Below are 19672 nucleotides of genomic sequence, written 5' to 3'. Positions count from 1 at the left end.
AACTCACTCTTATCATAAACTAGAACTGGAACCAGAACTTCCTAACAAAATAATTAAAACCCGTACCATTGCTTATATTAAGGCACACTTCAAGATGTGTATGTGTAACATTGTTTTTTAATAAACTACTATTTTTCAATAAACTTAACTATAATATAATATACCTATTATAGTATATAATATTATAGATTTATTCTCATGTTGCAGACATAAATTTTAAACAATAAATAATATTTTTTCCAGTTCTATTGATACTATTGTTTCATTTATTAATAAATATCTTATTATTCTTATTCCTATATTTATATCAAGTATAATATGATTCACAAGAACATAGGCAACTAAAACTTAATATTAAATATTTATAAGGGACTCCGCGAGAAAAACTGCTTAAAACAAGGCTGAAAAGTTTAGGAATCACTGCATTGCGGTCAGAAACTAAATTTAAGAATATCCGGAGGAAACTTGTTGATTCTATTGGGTCTAATAATCTAAAGCGTCTCATTACTGGTAAATATTTTATGCAATCTATAAATATGACTATTTTATTTAATTTAAAGGTCAATGTGTGAAATACAAAAAATATTAATAAATTAAATCATATTTGTAATATGATATATTGCTAAAGTTGTACTGATTGCTATCAAGTTATAGATTTTATAGTAAATAGTTTAAATAAAAGATTCTCACTTGAAATTTTAAAAATTATGTCATCTATTAATAATTTTCATACATAAAATTATGATCCAAGTACACATTTCATCAAACATTATAAATTAAATATTTATTGTTTTAAATTTAATTTATATTTGTTATGTTTAGTTTAATAAACCTATAATTTTATTTTTAAGGGTCTCTTACTTGAAAGTGGATGTAAATGTTTTACTTTCAGGATTGTTAGTAGAGATGAACTGTTACAAACACATATAAAATAAAACTTTAATTTATAATTAAAGGGACATAAAATTAGCTATAGATTTTTAAATTAATATACATTTTTTATCTTAGTCTTTCACTATACAGGTTTCTTCTAGTATATATGAGATTTTTCTCAACTATGAAGTAGATATAAAATTGGTTATACATGTCTATGTATTATGATAGGTTTTCAAAAGCTTCTCTTTTTTACGTAAAAAGAGACATTTCTTGAAATTTTATAAATTAATACATACTAAATAAATTTGTTATGTCAATCACTTTATATAGTTATAACTTTTTAAACATGTATGTTATTTCTATAATTTTATATTTATTTGTATTTTATCAAAAACAAATATATTTTAATTTGTATTGATAAATATTGAGTTCAGTATTTAAATATATTAAATGCACAGTACTTGCTACATTTGTTTAATTTTTCAATAGAGATTAATTTGTGGAGCTTATATAATTCTAATTTCTTCAAAACAAAGAAACAATTGTTTAAATTGTTTCTACAGGAGTGCTAAGAAATATAAAATTAAGTGATTATTATTAAGTTTTTGGTAATCTATTTTTAATTTTTTTTTTAAGTTTAGGAATATAGTTGTATTATTTAAATACTTATACAATATACCTATTGAATAAAAACAAATACTTTATGTATATTCTAATTATGTACTATTTCCAAATTATTGTTCTTATTTTTAAACTGTAAGAACTTACATTAATAGAGTATTACTCTATGATTTAAATTAGCATTTTCTGTACATATAACATTTTAAAAATATTTTGACACTTTTTAACTACCTACCTGCTTATAGATATTTGACGTTTAGTTTTTAATGTATTCAATGTTGATTCAAATTTTTACTTTGAAAAAGTTTCAAAATTTAATATAAATTTCCTGACAATTTGTTCATATGTCAATTAAAAATACCAAAAATGCATAGTCACAATAATTTTTGATTTGCGTTTTATATTTGAATATTATAGATTTTTAAAATGCAGATAAAATTTTATTTTTTTAAATAGAATATTATCATGAATAAACTTATCAATGTGGCCTGGTGTGACGTGGTGGTTGGCTTCAGTCACTAATGTGTTCTGAGGTCAAGCATCGGCCGGCGTCGCTAGCTCTCGGATGGGTGATCACCTGAATTCTTAGTGACAAATCCGTGGTGCACATATATACACACACAGAGTTCCAACCGTACTAACCAAACTTTACAAGCAAACCTTACACAAAAAAAATAATAAACCTACTGTTCCTATCCACATCTAATGGCTTAGTTGCCGGGCTTAAAAAAGATTAATAAAAAAAAAAAAAACTAACCAACATTAGAGCTACTAGTACCAATAGTAACTGTATTAGATAAAAACTAATATATTATTTCACATATTTTAACATCCCATTGTTACTAAGCACTTAAGTTATTTAGTTAAGGCTAGTAGTGGTCTATGTAAACTTACTAACAAACAATTAACTCAAACAAATATAAAATTATAAATATATTTACTTTAAAAGTGAAAAAAATATACTTTGTGTAAGTGTTTAAATAATTTAATTTATTTTAAGTGGAAATTAAAAAAGATAATGCTAATATTATATTAAATATAATTTTAAATAGCAATTCTTATTCAATAATATACGTGCATTTTAAATTCAAATGTATATGTTAGCAGCAATATTAATATTTAGTCATTTTAGTGAAAATCCAGTTAACAATAATATTTCCTATAGGCTATTTAATGTTTTTTCTAATTATTTAAAATAACAGAACTATCTCGGGCAATAAAATATCCATACACTAACTAATTAGTTATTAACAAAAATAACCTACGAATAAAAATATATTATATAATATACCCTATTACCTACTAATAATCATACAAACAAATTATAAAATATAAAAATTATGATAATATATAATATATTACAAAATATTGATAGCTTATGTCATTAATACATAGAAAAAATATAAATTAATGTATATTATTTCTATAAATTACAAAACTTAACAATTATTTTTAAAAAGTCCTTTCTTTGGATTTACTGAAATGCCCAGTCTTAAATTATATTGCCTTTTAATAATCGATAAAACCGATTCATTATTCCTGCTAACATATACAAATTTAATATGCCTATTTTTAAGGCGGTTGAAAGCATCCCTTTTAAGGAGTTCATTATAAAAAACATTATAATATAACTATGGTATAATTTTCCTTACAATATAATATTCTCATTGACAATATCATTGGTGATGACAACTGATTCTTAAAAATGTCTACAATTACTTATCATATAATTTAAATAAACATATGTTTTTATTATGTTATATTAAGATAGCATAAGAACCCAACTTCTCAATTTTTATTTAAAAAACATAATTTGATTCATTATTCTTTTTTTTTTTTAGGTTGTATGAAAAATTAATTTTTAGTTTTGTACATATTATATTATTATAAATAAATAAACTAACTATTCATAATTTATTATGGTGTTTAATATTACCCTTTTTTAATAAAAAAAATAAACTTGTACTTCAATAGGACAAGATAAAACTAAAAATTTATTTCCAACAAAATTTTAAAAATTGAGTATACAAACTCAATTTTTTTTTCAAAATCCAAATTGTACCACTTACTGTAAAATTTTAATTTTTTTTCAATCAATATCTAAATGCATGAAATAACTGCTTTCAACCACCCTACTGCATCATTATTTGAATTATTTGAACTTTTGTATTAATCTACCAAAACAATTTTTTATTAATAATATTATGGTCAGTACTAAATAATAATAAAATTTTTCAATTTAAAAAAAAAAAATAGCTGTGGATTATAAAATAAAATTTATATCACAGCTGAAAATTTAGTAGCCAACTTTATATAATGGAATTAACATTTTCATTAAATAGAGAGGACATAATTAAACATTATAACATTTTAATTTGTACAATTCTCTAATTACAAAGAAATAAAATAAATATAGTATTTTATTATTTATGATTTTGTAGAGTGTTACAAAGCCAATCCATAGCCTCATCAAGTCCTATACCTTTTTTGGCTGATGTTTTAAATATTTGGAATGTTCGATTTTTTAAAGAATCTAATCCAAGAGCTTGATGTATCTCAGTTACATTCATACAACCCTCAACATCCTGTTTATTGGCTAATATTGTTAATATAGCACCATTTAATTCTTCTTCCTATAAATTCATAAAAATTATTTTAATAACAATAATATTAAACCAACATAAAAATTATTTTTAAAAATAGTTTACTTTCAACATATACATCAATTCGTCCTTGGCTATGCCCATTCTTTCTCGATCAACTGAATCAATTACATATACTACAGCGTCTGTATTTGAATAATAACACCTCCAATATGGCCTATAAAACAAGATTTTATCAATATAAATATGTTAAAATTCATACAGTTTTTCTATAATTTAAGATGAAAGACGTTTTTAGAACAACTACATAGTGTCATTTTTATATTAAACAAAATACAAATAGTTATTATTTTACAAAACCATCTAAAATTTAATTGATATTTTTAGATTTTATTATAATAATATAAAATTCATAGATGCAAACCAATTTATAATATAAGATAAAGTTTATTTTATATAGTTCAAAAACTCTTTAGTAAGTAATTAACATTAAAATAAAATATTACCTAATAGATGTTTGGCCTCCAAGATCCCAAACTTGAAATTTAATATTTTTATAAGTAACTTGTTCAACATTGAATCCTATTGTTGGAATAGTAGTTACAACTTCACCAACTTGTAACCTATACAGTATGGTAGTCTTTCCTGCGCCATCTAAGCCCAAGATTAAAATTCTCAGTTCTTTTTCACCAAATAGACTCTTGAAATAACTGTAAAATCCCCCTGAAAAAAAAATAATTCACAATTTTTATATCAGGCGTATTTAAAATGTATTATTTTAAAATTAAAATATTATTTTTTCTTTTACGCTATATTACATCTTTTAAATTTAGCTAAAAATATATTGATAACATATTAACAAGAAATTTAATATAGATTAAGAATTATATTATTTATTTATACTTATAATTTATTTTCTTAGAGCTTAGTTTTGTTTTAAAAGTAAATTAATATCTATCAGAAAAAAAATTATAAACAACTATAAATACTAAACCAAATAGAAAAATAATAGAATTTATAGAACTTTATTATATTTACATAAGATTTATAACTATTCACTTAGATACAACTTATTTTTCACATATGAATATGTGAAAAATGAATTAAAAGTAAAGGTACAAAAAAAATGCATTTATTATAACCAAGATATAAATTTAAATATTAAATAAAAAATTTATAAAAATGTCTTGAGTTAATTAAAATAATTGGTAATCTATGTTTTAACCTATAATTATTATGAATTTCGAGCGATACAAGGGTAAATAAAAATTGTACACAATACAAAAAATAAATACTAAAAATGTTACACATAATTTAGTTAACCATGACTACGTATAAATTAAAAATAACAACTTGTTCTTTCTTACATAAACTAAATAAAAACCAAGAAATAATTTAAACTACAAAACCTTACAAATTCCCAACTAATTTAAAATTTAAATTTTAAAATTATATAATATATAATTCAACAATTTATTCCTACAAGACAACACTTTCAAAATCTAAAAATATTATATGTTTAAAATTGATTCAAACAGTATTTTATCTACTTATTATTTATTAGTTAAATACAATCTTGTTGGTTTGAAATAGCCAGTAGATATCTAATGTTCTGTATTATTTTTTTACTTAGCAAAAACTATCAACTTTGGGTATTTTCCAAAAATCCACAATTATTTAACATAGTTATAAATAACATAAACATACTAATATTGTTATTTTTTTTAAAAAAAACATTGAACAGTATACATAAAATATCACAGGTACTATTTGAAATCATAGAAGAAAATTATTTATTTCAAGTTATAGAAAACATGAATAAATATTTATCTTCAAAATCAATTCAAAATTAATAATATTAAGATTTAATGGATATAAAAACATACCAATGCCGATTTAACAGAGATTAAATTTAATTCTACATACACTTGTGGAAAAATGGGAAAACAAAACCCATACAGAAGATTTATAGTTAAAGTATAATTTTTGATGACATTTGCTTTTTCTACCAGATTTTTGGAAGCTTAAACGTGATCCTTGTAAGATAGTAAAAATGTACATTTAAAACAGGTAAATTTAATGGATTTTATGCTTTTGGTTATTTACCTTACCTTTTGAGAATTTTAATCAATTTTAAATTAATAGTATTTTTCTATGCTAATTGAAATCTAACAGTTTTATAAATATAATTCAATTTCACTAAATTATTTTTATTTGAATTAAATAATTACTCAAATAACCTATTTTTATAGCTTATTTGGATAATTATTAGAGCTTTGTTAAGATTTTAGTGATTTTTAAATTTTTAGAAATGTAATTGTTCAATAATTAATTAGATAATATTAATATTTGGACTAAATTAAGTTAAAAATAGTCTAAAATAAGTTGTTTATTATCTTACAACCAAGCAAATATAATTGATAGTTACAATTAAAATATTATTACTAATTGCCTAGCTTTGATATTTTGAATTAATTTCCTACTTTAAAAATGTATCATACATTTCAATTTTAATTTTATCCTATGAAAGGATAAAGAAGAAATTATTATTCCAGGCAAATCAAGAATTTAAGTATATGAATAATATCTATTATGAATACATCAATAAAAGTCATTTAAACATAATATTATAAATCTGATTATAAAGTAACCAATTAAAATTAAAACTTCAAATTGTATTCCAATCTTAAAACTTACTTGATAAGATACTAAAAAAGTTATAAAATTGTGACACACACATAAATACAGCTAATTATATAATTAAAATATTTGCTATAAAATAATATTTATTGTATATTTAATAATCACAATTGAAATATTAAATAAATATGAGTTTCATTAACATTTGTTCAAAATTTCAATGTTCTAAATTAACAAATTTTTATTATTTATTTGTAATCATGTAAAAGATATTTCATTTTTATCCATTTTTTATACTTATACTGACTGAAAATAAGAACTTATGTAAATTATTGCTGACAACAATAATATTTTTAATTTACAATGCATTCATATAAAAAATTAAATACCTAATAAAATTAAAATTATAAAAGGGCCTGAAAGATACCACTAAATCAATTAATAGAATACTCAGTACTTTCTTGTTATATAGGACTACCTCGTTTAATGAAATGTCACAATCCTATTCAAGGCAACCAAAATTTGCCACTTTCCTATTACCATTAATAACTTTTTATTTTTAACAAATCATACTAAATTCTTTGTATAGTGTTTTTGTATAAATAAAATGTTAATAAAATATTAAAAAGTAAAAAATAAAATTTGAGCAGCTATTTTATTTCTTTGTCAGATTTAAATAGGTAAATAACAATAATATTTAATAAATAAAATTTAACTATAAAATAAAATAAACAGATTTTAAATCTTAATGTTACTACTATAAAAAATCAGAGTGAAACTACTTTTAACTAGAATAAATAACAGGAAAACTAATATTACAATGATTAGTAATTAAGAATTTAAGTACTGAAATGTGACATGCAGAAATTGATAAGATTGTGATAGTCGTGATAATCTAGGTAGTTTTGAGTATTAGTTATATTTTGACTGACAATAAGTTTTGAATTTCAAATACATTAAACTGTATTTGTGGCTTTATATTCTTGTTATGAGTATAAAATAGGTGGACTACAGTGCAATTTAGTATGATCAATATTGTGACACACATCCTACAATATTTATAATCATTAACATCGAAACAAACAATAGACTCGCTGTTTTAATATTAGGAACTGATGAATGTGAAACTAATGTGACAACAAAACACATAAACTATAGACTACAATCAAATTTTTGGTCATCCATCAATATAAACCATTGATGATTATGAGTAGATGAACAGTTGGAGCCATTACGTTGCTACAAACTCAGAAATTGGAGAACAAAGTCTAAATTAGTTCTAGAAGGTACTGTCAAATCCGTTCAAAGGATATCTGGCCTACAAGAGCTCATGGGACCTGCGACTAGGACTGGAGGTAACAAGCACTAACGTTACGAAGTTGAATCATTACACTCAATTGTGAGCGCTCTCGTCCTTACCCATTGTCGAGGTGACGCGGTCGGTATTTAGTGTCTCTGGCGTCAACTCTTGTTCGTTTGACTTCGGAACGACAGTAGGACACCAAGTACTCGGGACGATTCGTCCAGACGACGCGAAAAAAACGGTTATCAACGAATATCGGTTGTCGACGATAACAATAATAACAACAAATACAATCAATTGCTGTTGTCGTAAAATTATTACTGTTAATACTTAATTTGTTGTAATAATTCGGTAGAACTGCGAAGTACGACAATCCGATTCGGAGAGGATACGACAACAGTGACTTGCTGTAAACTAGTAAGTAGCAAGCAACAACGCGACGGTCGACGGCTGCTACTGCTGTTAAGGCGTATTATTGTGGACACTGCGTGATCGGTGACGGGAGGGCGAGTGGAGAAACGATTTTGGTTTTTCGTGTTCTCTTATCACTTTATCAGCCGTCGTCACCGCTATTGCTATTATAGTCTAGTTGTTATACATAAACGTATAAAAAAAATTGCAGCTGCCGCGATTAGGCTACGTGTCATTTAATAAGTATTAAATAATAATAATAATATTATTATATTTACACGGCTCACTATCTGTAAGTGGCGACCGAAAGGTTTTTTTTTTTTTTTTATCAAATTTCTGAATTCACAATTATTTATTCTTTTATTTCTTTTTACACATCAATAAAAAAAAAATTCGAAACAGAGTCAAAATATATGAATACCTATTTAATTCAAGGTTCTTTTTATGTTTTTCATTTACCATTTTAAATATATCGAAAATACGTGTTTATAATGTTGGCTGACAAATAATTTTTATGTATCGTGACAAGATTTCTACGTGATACTGACCGATCGACCGACGGTCGACGGACGACGGTAATTTCGAATTAAAATTATATAATATAACGTATGTCGATTCTAGAACATTTTAATGGAAAGGCCAGATCATTATCGAATCGATAATCCCGAAATCCCGATAGGTACTCTGCCGAATATTCTAGAATAGAAACAATAATATTTTTTGATGAACGTTTAAATTTAGAATTTTGACAAAATTCTTAAAATCTACAATATTTTAAAATTATTTTGTGATTTTAGGTAAAAGTTCATCAATATTTTTCTTCTTATTTCTAAGCATTTGTAAATTTAATATAGGATTCCTCATAAGCTTTTCTTTCTATGATGTGATTATGATATACAAATATATTATTATAAAAATTAAATCGACCTTTAAATACCGTCAAGCTCGGATTAAGGATCAATTGGACCTCGGAATGCCATACACTTAATGGACCTCCTTCAATTTTAACTTCATAAAAATTATATTGCTTCATTTTTACGATTTTATATGTTTAATTGTTTAATTTAAAAAATTAAATATACACATCAAAGACTGATAAATCGATAATTATATAATATTATACAACACAGTACACACACACACACACACACACACACATATATATATATAATATATATTTAAATATCACGCTGCCGTATTTTACTAAAAAAATATAATTTAGATTTTATTTTCTTAGTTTCACTTTTGCAATTTATCTTAAAGTTACTATATAAAATTGATCAATTGCAAAATATAATTTTCTAAGTGTGTCATTAATGATGTTAAATTTTCTTGAATTTAAGTAGATTAATTTGTTTTATATCTATTTTTATTTAATTTTCTAGTAGTATTGATGTAATTGCAGGAGTTTTGAGAAAATTATTAAAAAATAATCAACTTAAACTACCGTATATGTGTATAATACATATTGCATATTATACTTAATTAAAAGTAGATTTATAATATTTTATTATAATATTATGGTTATAATATTAGTTTAAATAATTTTATTTAGGCATGATATTATTGATATTACTTAAGTTGTTGACCACTGGAAAAATGTGGACAAGCTAACTATAAATCAAAAATCAAACTTTTTAAAAAGAGGTATAGATAATTGGTTGTAATTACAGGTTGTCATGACAAATACGATCCGTCAGTAAAATATATTTAAAATGTATATGCATCAAAATAACTTTTTTGTAAAGCTCATTTCAATGTCCAAAACTACCTTCTGAAAATGGAGAAATGTGGCTTATGGCAAAACATTTCTGCAGCCTACAAAAATTTAGTGTCATATCATGCAGATAGTCTAATTTACCGATATTATATATAAATAACAATTATATATAGGAAAGTATACCTAATAGTGTTGTTGCCACATTCGTGAAGAGAAAAAAAATAAATTATTTTTTTAGAGGTAATAATTAAAAAATTCCATAATCTTACATAGTAATTTAGGTAATCTCTTATTCTTATAATGTAAAATGTATAAAAGCAGAGTCCTCTTTTAATTTTGGTCCTGATTACTTACATGATAAAATGTATAAAACTGCTATTAAATAAAAAACAAGGAAATTTACCAAATTATATATACGAAAATCGCAAAAAGATGAACTTTACGGGCAAAACGGTGAAAAGTCTAAACTAAACTTAAGGCCATCTACTAAGTTGGTATAATTTTCAAATAATTTTTTTATATACCTATTTAAATTGTTCCTATTATTTATATTAGCTTAAAATATAATAATAATTTTTTAGTTCAAAAACTAATAAAATTAAAAAATGTTATAGATCTGATAAAGACTATAGAGATCTATGTGATAAGCTGAGTTGCGGTGACATACCAATTTCATATAGATTTGGAAAATATTTAAATTAAAATTTTAAATAATTATAAATAAATGTAGGTATAGGAAATACATTTTAAACAGTGAAGTATTTACATCAACAACAGCAGCAATGGCATTAATATGACATAAATTGTTAAAATTACCAAATAGTAAATGGTTTTTTTTTTTAGACATAAAATTCAATATGAACTAATGGCAAAAAACGATTTTGAAATGAAGTATAATTTAAAAATTTTACCAGCAGAATTATTTGTAAATGCATAATATATTTTTTTTGAATAGTTCACCTGATAGATTAGTTGAAGATAATGATAAAGTGTAAATTAAATGCCCATATATTATAGTATTTTAAAGGCATGACACCTAAAAAAGGAGTATTGGCTAATACAATAACATTTTTCACAAACTATCTAAACGAAAAAATTAAATTAAAATGAAACGATAATTGTTCCTATTAGTTAACTTAGAGAAGCCAATAAAAAATCGTGTTACTTTATAGTACGGATTTCAAAAGGTAAATATTTTGTAATTTTTGTTTATTACCTATTTACAAGCGATTAAAAACAAATATTGAAATATGTAATAACTGTGTGTCTGTGTATATAGTAAATGTATAAGAATGTTATAGTTATATTATTACTGTAATAAATATATGTTATGCAATATAATGTATTGAAAAGTAAGACGCATAGAATAATTTATATTTTAAATAAGCTATAACTAATGGTACATATGTGGAAACGCATATCATTACAATAGTTCCTATCTGTTGTACTAACTCTACCACTTTCGAATTTTAATACAAAACCTTGATAGTATTATGTAATTTTTTTGTATAAACAAAAAAAAATATATAAACCGGGGAGATAAACACTAGAAACTCAGTTTTTGCATGCTTGTCTTAGACTCCTGAAGAAACGTTTCTTCAGTTCCTACTCCCTTTGAAAAATTTGATTAAATACAGTTTTAGTTGGCACAGTATAATGTGCAATTTTTTTTTTTTACAACATAGATATCTACACAAACATGCAAAAACTTGTGGTTTATTTTTCAGTACTTTCTTTGCCAAGTTTTTAACAAATACAATGATCAATAATCATCTTGGTAGCATTTATCTATACCTATACTGTATTCAGTGGCGTAAATTGGGCTAAATTGTTAGGGTTGCAATCAGTTTCTAGGTTAGACAGACTTGTGGGGGGCTTTGCCCCCCCACACCCCCCTAAAATATTTTATTTTATTCTAGATTTAACATTACAAGTACATAAATTCAACAAAACTATTTTAACCTTAAACACATATTGTATCTATTGGCAATTAGTATTATGAATATACGCTATAAATAGGGTATATAATTACTTACTGTCAATAAAATATTTATAATTTTCTTAAACAATATATGAGTACATTAAAAAAAAACAATTTTTTTATTTTATAAAATTTATATTTTAATAACAGCTGCCATTTATATTTTTTGTGTAATATAATACCTAATACAATATAATATATATATATACATTATAGGTAGATTTAAAATATTAGTTGGTTTTTTACTGAGGGAATAATATCATTTACTGCAGTAGTAATCGGCGGCCTCTACATTCTGCGGCAGCACTGAATTTTTCTATTACTAAATCTTTATCTATAAGAGATGATCTTTCACGTTCAATTTGCAAGATTCCAAGACTGTTTAATCTTGATTGTCCCATTGTGGTTCTTAAATATGTTTTTAACCTACGTAAACAAGAAAAACTTCTTTCGCATGATGCGGAGTTAGTTGGTATAGTAATAAATAATTGTATCAAACTTGTTAATGTTGGAAATCCAGCTTTATAATTTTCTGATGCAATGAAATTGATTTTTGATTGCACATTACTTTGATTATGTACAGCTTTATACATCCTATTTAAAATTTTTGTTTCTGCTTTAAGATTATCCTCATCAAAACCATACATTTTATTTATTTCTTTAAAAGAATTATTATTTGGAGTATCATTTAAGAGTATGTCTTGCATACAGTTTAAAATATATAAATTATTTTCTTCAAACCTTTCACTCATGTCATTTATAATATTATCCAGAACAGCAAAATATATATTTATTTTATAATGTTTATTTATGGTAGTATTTTCAACCTCCTTCAATCCACCGCCAAGTTTAGCTGGTATTTTTTGCTTTCTGGGAAGTATAGGAGAAGAAACATTATATTGTTTTCTTAAAATGTCTACTTCATTCCAAGTGTTATTAAAACTTTCTTCACACCGCATATTGCATAATTCTTGTATTGTTTCTTTTGCCATTGACTGTACATTACTATAAATTATTGAACTTGATTGTAAATACTTTGATAAAATATTAGTTAACAACAGTATCTTTTTAAGAAAGTATATACAAAATAAAAATTCAAAAGTATTTATTGACTTTAGTAATGCATTAGCATCAGATCCATAAACAGCATCATTTTCCGAAATATCTTCTAATGTACTAACCACAGTTTGAAAATTGAATAAAACCGCCTTGAGGGCATCTAGTCGGCAACTCCACCTAGTATCACTGAGACTTTTTAAAGTTTTAGGTCCTTCACATGTACTTATATTTAAAACTGAATACATTTTTTCAAAAATTGCATGCCTCTTGGATGATGCACCAATAAAATTATGTAATGTATTTAATGTTCCAAATACATTTCTTACATAAGATACTTGTTTAGCCAAATCTATAAGGCATAAATTTAAAATATGTGCATTACAGTGAATGTACATTGCTAAATGATTTTCTTCTTTAATTCTTGCTTGTACCCCTTTATACGACCCTCTCATTGACGCTGCACCGTCGTAACACTGCCCTCTCAAGTTTTCTATTTTTAAACCATGAGATACAAGAGTTGATTTTATTAACATTGAAAGTGTTTCTCCATCTGTATTTTCTGTTTTATAAAAACCAAGAAAAACTTCTGCTGGAGATAAATCTTTTGTTGCGTATCTTATAATAATTGCGACTTGTTCATGTCGAGACAAATCTTGAGTTTCGTCAACTATTATACTGAAAATACCCGCAGCTATTACATTATCAATTATATTTTCAATAACAATATTAGCTAAATACTCAAGAAATGTATTGGTGTAATCACCACTGACATAACGAAATGTCTTTTCTTTTTCAATAAAATATCGTTGAATAATATCATTATCTTTAGCACGAAGTGTTAATAGTTCTAGAAAGTTTCCTTTGTTTGAAGAGTCTTCGTCTTCTCTATGACCTCTGATAGCTATTCCTTGACGAGCACAAAAAAGTAAACTGTCTAAAATACATTTTAAATAGGCTCGATTATCAGCTACTATCTGCTGATGGTGTGTATTAATTTTGCTAATTATACTCCCAGATTTCTTAGAATTTTTATAACCAGCTAATTTGGCACTAGCTTCTTTGTGTCCAAATGATTTTTCATGCTGAGGAAAAGACTTGAAACTAGCTTTTGACCATTGCTTGAATCCAACACTAACAAAAGTTGGATCTGATGTTTTAGATGGAAAAACACGACAGTAAAAACAATATGCAGAGTTACTGCTAGGACTATATTCTATCCAAGGAAAAGAAGTATACCACTCTGTTCGAAATTTTCTTCCTAAATGCTGTGGAAATATAATGTTATTTGGTTGATACGGTCCAAACCCACTTGAAAATAAAATTAAAGCATTTGTATTCTTATGACCAGGATCTCGATTAAGATTGTCACTTATCTAGATAAATATATATACTTGAAATTAAAATAAATTTTAACAAATACCATATACAATTATTCAATTTATTAAAGAGTATAAAAATGAGTGAATATTGACTATTTTGTACAACATTTAAAATTCTACAAATTGAAATTATAATTATTTCAATACTTGTTTTATGTTTTGTGATTGCATGTACATACTATTTAAAATTCAAAACTTTTATCATTGGTTTAAAGATTAAAATTGAATGCAATATTTTATATTTACCAATAGTGTATTTGTAGTTTGATCTGACTTTGATGTACCTACATGGCTAGATATAGCATTCTGAATTTGATTTATGTCCTTGGTATTTGGTAGAATATCCTAAAATGATCAATGAAATTAATACAAACATGATTTATATACATATTTATCACTTTTATACTACACAAAATAACCAATACATTTACTATTATTTATTTAACGTAGGTAACTAGTTACAGAATTTTCACTTTAAATTTATTAAGGTAAAGTGTTTACTGTTAACCAAAATATCCTTAAATATTAAATGATATTAAATTAATATAAATTTAATTTTAATAAATTGTAAATGAATACTAAAGATATGATATGAAATTAAGTATTAACTGTATTTACCATTTTTGATCTTTTTTCTGGGGAAAGGTGGTTTTCTTCAGGTAAGTTAACATTTTTCTCAGCATTAGTATTTTTCTAATAAGCAGGTACAACAATTTATTAGAATCAAAATAATAAAAAAATATATAGCAAAATAAATTTAATTTTCCCAATAATATAATATTACCTTAATAATTAATATAAAAATTAAATTACAGATCAAAAATAAACTGTTTTATTCATCAAAATTGTAGTTTTAATATAATATAAATCAGTAATATATTTTAATGGCTACTCTTAACTTAATGTATACTAAATATGTGTACTAAAGACTAAACAATTATATGAATTTAAAGTAAAAATAGACACTTACTTTTGACTTCGATACTTTTATAAGAAATTTGTCCATTGTAGTAAGTACTTAATTTTAAGTCGATCACGAATAAGAAATAACAAGTGTAAAAATTAAATTCATGAATAAAACAAACAAATAGTAATTTTAAACTATGAAACACGTTTTCATTATCAGCTACCATTGAGACTCGAGTCGGCCGATCACAATAAATATACATATTGGTATAATAATAGAAAATTATTAATAACAAAACTATAAATAAATGTGGAAAGGATATAGTATAATAATAATTCCAGTGCTTCAAGACAACGTTAAACATTGGTTCTCAAAATATAAATTAGTTAGTTTATTATTATATTGATATTTCAATTTTTTGATAATTGAAATCGTAATTTTTTGGAGTCGCAAAAAGATACTCTTGCGACCCTATGATATTTTCAGGGGTTGCAAGTGCGACCCCGTGCGACCCCCAGTTTACGCCACTGACTGTATTAGTAATTAGTATTATGTAATTATTTCTTAAAATGTTGACCAAAAAAAAAATATGAACTACCTTTTCGTGTCATATTAACGGAGACGAAAAATTAATGCAAACAATTACATATTACGGCACTACGATGTGCCAATTAAGATTGTATTTAATCAAATGTTAACAAAGAGAGTGCTGGTGAAACGTTTATGTACCTAGGTATCACATTTACAGCCAATATAGATTTTCATATAGGTACATATATACACAAAAAAAAAAAAAAAAAATACATACTAATATAATTCTGTGCTCTGTTATTACATTTACCTATGTTAATTTTAAGATTTATGGTTTATGTTTGTAACCTAATATTATAAAATAAGTTAATTCAAAGACTGGAAAGTAAAAGTCTAAAATGTTATTACCGGGTCTTATTTTTATTTTTTATTGATATGAATTGGTAAATGTTGTAGGTACTCTAAAAAAAACCGTTTATTAGTAAAACGTGTACAATTTTAAAAATATCAATTACTGTTTTTATTTAACATTAAGTTTTTAAAATAGAAGTATGTATGAAAAAGTCAATAAAAAACAGAGGACTCAGAAAAATATATATAATTATTTATTGAAAATAAAAATATTTTGAAATAACAGATTTAAAGAATTCCACAAGACCAGTTTTTTGAATTTTGATGTATCAATCAATTATGATACTCTAAAGTTCAAGTTTTTTTATTCACCCAGTTTTATAGTAGGTATATAAATCATAGCCTATGAACCAATTTATGCTGTGTAATGAATTAAAAATAAACTCGTACGTTGTAATTGATGAAACTTTACTTTATAATAATTTATTATTTAAAGGTGTTATAGCTAAGGATTTTTAAACATAAATGATGGAACAAGGAGTGCCGATGTTCTTCCCTCTTCGTTTATTTTTATCAAAGCCTATATATTATTACGATTAATCGGGATCGTGAATACAGATTTAAATATTGGTTTTATTACTTTTTAGTACACCCGAGTCTGCGTGTCTTATTTAACTGTAATAATTTTATTGTCCTTAATATGCAAATGTATATTAATATAATTTACATAGGTACTTGCTATACATCAATGATTCTATCAATAATATGAAGACGAGAATTTAATATGACGAAGGTATTGAATAAAATGGAAATTAGTTATTTGGATTTAATTTAAGATATTAATTTAACACTTTACAAAAGTATATAAAGATCAATGATGATGTTAAGTTAATACTCATTATTAAGTGAGAAAAGACGGTGTAAGGCTGTAAAGTTATGCGGGTTGCTGGAGACAGACTAAGTAGCTTTCATGTTAAAATGGGAGTTCTACTTATAGTATTGATCTTTGGACTTGTTGTTCCGTTTTAAATTGTTATTATTTATTTAGTAGAAATACGTGGGTGTCATTGAAGCATATTTTTGTGATATTAGGTATATTAAGCACACACATATATATAATGTAATTAATAATTTTGTCCGTATTTTATACAACATCAAAGTGCATAAATATAAAAATTTGTTAGGTTTTAATAGTATTATGTTGGACATTGTAATGTCATTTTATTTTAGAGTAAGTATGAATGAATGTTAATATTTTGAATAATTTTGATTGTTATGACAGTGTTTAAAGGTACAGTCGGTACAGATAATTCTTAAATATTAAGAATGATATACTAAATAATATTATAATGATATTAAATTATGAAGCTGTGCGGCGTAATAATATTAATATTATTACAGCTGTTTTACATTGAGGTGATATAAATTCAAGTTAATAAAAATAAGTAATATAATAATATATATTATATTATTATAAAATACTAATAATATAATTAATTCAAAGTTTCCGACAAAAACTGTAGGTAACACTTATAGTAAAAGTAATTAGTTTACAGGAGTTAGAGCATAGCATGTTTTAAGAAGTAATATTTAGGCAGTTCATATTACATACGTATTTGAACGATGTCATCATAGAAATATCAAAATTCATATCATGAAATGCATTAGTGATACAGACCGATAGACCGCTCCCCTCAGAGTAATTTTTTGTATAAAATGATATATTATTGAATTTAAATTTAACATATCTATTAAAAAGACTCTCTCAATATCTATTATACAGGCATACAGAACAGCGGGTTTTACATACCTAGCTTTTTTTTCAACTTATAAAAATGAATTGTTAACAATTGAATTATTCCACTATTATTCAAATTATTATTTTCTAAACTGAAAGTTTCAAAATTTTTAAAATGTTAGGAATATCACTAAGTAAATATAAGAATTTTAATTTTTAATTCGTTCGAGAATTTTTTTTTTTTAAAGTGTTGATAAAAACGCTTAGATTCTGGCACAGTGGTGGCAAATATATTTTTGGTGACACTTGCAGTCACTTATTATTGTTTATACTTATGAACTGATTGAACAATACTATCTATTTGAAATTTTAATTAACAAATATTTTATTCAAGCTGTGTGGACGAAGCATTAACCAACTCAAAGCTTGTATAATACAAAACCTATAAAGATAACTATTAACTTAAATAAAATATAGTTTAAGAAGATTCGACACAGATCTTTTTAAAGGGGTTCAATACAAAAAACAATTAATTTCCTGTGTATGTGTTGATAGTGTAAATATGTAAGACATGAATTATTGTGATTATTATTGTGCAACATTGTTTAATAGAAATATTGGGGCGTTCCCATACATGCACACATATATTAATAATGCAATGTATGAATATTATTTATTTTAGCCATATATATTAATTTATCTATTCATTAGATACCTACACTATTTGAATCATTTAGATCAATTAAAAAAAAAAAAAAAAGAGTACGTTTTTTTTAAATAACCTTTATGGCAATATATTTCATGTTTAAAAATTGTGTCTTATGACAACAATTTTCATTAAATTACTAAAAAAGAAAAAATGTATTGCTAATTTTACTATATATTTAAAAAAGCATTTTATTAAAACATCACATACTCATTATCGATCATTACCTTTAAGTATAATTTTAGTATTTGTCCAGTCTCTACCAATGCTTTACCATCAAATACCTATATTTACATTTCTATACTACTTACCTAATTGTGTATTTTAGAATATTTTTAGTCTATTCATTCCCTACTGTAATCCATAAAAATTAAAAAAAAAATTATTGCATTTCTTTTTTTAGAAATATTGACATTATAATCATTTTACAATTTCTATTTTGTAAATTATAATTTGATCAACGCTCGTTACTTTGTATTGTATTTTCTAGATTGACAGTCTTTTATAATGTTTATCCATTTGATCGGATTCACTAATACACTAGGTAGGTAGGAGTAGTAAATTGTAATGTAATGAAGAATCATAAATAACATAATATTTAGCTTAACAGAATGGAAGATCACATTTCGTAATCTATTTTCCAACTAACCTTAGACGCTTTAAATAATAAATATTCAATTATGTTAACAGGAAATAACTATTAAAACCAATATAATACTGTATTTCATTTTTTTTTTTTTTTTTTTTTTTTTTTTTTTTAATGGCAATATTTGATAATTGATAAAGTAGTGTCAACAAGATGTATGGTTTGTAACTATATTCTGTAACATACTATATCTTTTAAGT

At 24.3% G+C, this 19672-nt stretch overlaps 2 protein-coding genes across 2 annotated transcripts; both read right to left on the bottom strand.

Annotated features, from left to right (window-relative positions):
• Positions 1 to 3865: 3865 nt before the first annotated feature.
• On the bottom strand, positions 3866 to 8540 carry LOC112600418 (ADP-ribosylation factor-like protein 1). The gene is made up of 4 exons (XM_025347624.1): positions 8160 to 8540; positions 4607 to 4823; positions 4206 to 4317; positions 3866 to 4130 (listed from the first exon to the last, which is right to left on the bottom strand). The coding sequence occupies exons 1-4, from the start codon at positions 8161 to 8163 to the stop codon at positions 3921 to 3923; spliced, it is 543 nt and encodes a 180-aa protein (XP_025203409.1). The 5' UTR covers positions 8164 to 8540; the 3' UTR covers positions 3866 to 3920.
• A 3806-nt stretch (positions 8541 to 12346) lies between these two features.
• LOC112600484 (zinc finger MYM-type protein 1-like) lies at positions 12347 to 16024 on the bottom strand. Its single transcript, XM_025347725.1, has 4 exons — positions 15564 to 16024; positions 15212 to 15286; positions 14840 to 14938; positions 12347 to 14587 (listed from the first exon to the last, which is right to left on the bottom strand). The coding sequence occupies exons 1-4, from the start codon at positions 15597 to 15599 to the stop codon at positions 12419 to 12421; spliced, it is 2379 nt and encodes a 792-aa protein (XP_025203510.1). The 5' UTR covers positions 15600 to 16024; the 3' UTR covers positions 12347 to 12418.
• Positions 16025 to 19672: the final 3648 nt, after the last annotated feature.

The sequence above is a fragment of the Melanaphis sacchari genome, unplaced genomic scaffold (genome assembly GCF_002803265.2).
Source record: "Melanaphis sacchari strain LSU unplaced genomic scaffold, SCAv2.0 Contig64_pilon_pilon, whole genome shotgun sequence".
NCBI classification, from domain to species: domain Eukaryota; kingdom Metazoa; phylum Arthropoda; class Insecta; order Hemiptera; family Aphididae; genus Melanaphis; species Melanaphis sacchari.
This window is presented reverse-complemented; position numbering and strand designations above follow the sequence as displayed.

Bases quoted from the DNA above. Each gene is read 5' to 3' on its own strand.
- LOC112600418 (XM_025347624.1), bottom strand. The intron at 4,318-4,606 runs GTAATATTTTAT...CTTGTTTTATAG, and splicing joins GGAGGCCAAACATCTATTAG to GCCATATTGGAGGTGTTATT. The intron at 4,131-4,205 runs GTAAACTATTTT...ATGAATTTATAG, and splicing joins AATTGATGTATATGTTGAAA to GAAGAAGAATTAAATGGTGC.
- LOC112600484 (XM_025347725.1), bottom strand. From the start codon at position 15,599: ATGGACAAATTTCTTATAAAAGTATCGAAGTCAAAA. The intron at 15,287-15,563 runs GTAAGTGTCTAT...CCTGCTTATTAG, and splicing joins TAAAAGTATCGAAGTCAAAA to AAAAATACTAATGCTGAGAA. The intron at 14,939-15,211 runs GTAAATACAGTT...TGATCATTTTAG, and splicing joins CAGAAAAAAGATCAAAAATG to GATATTCTACCAAATACCAA.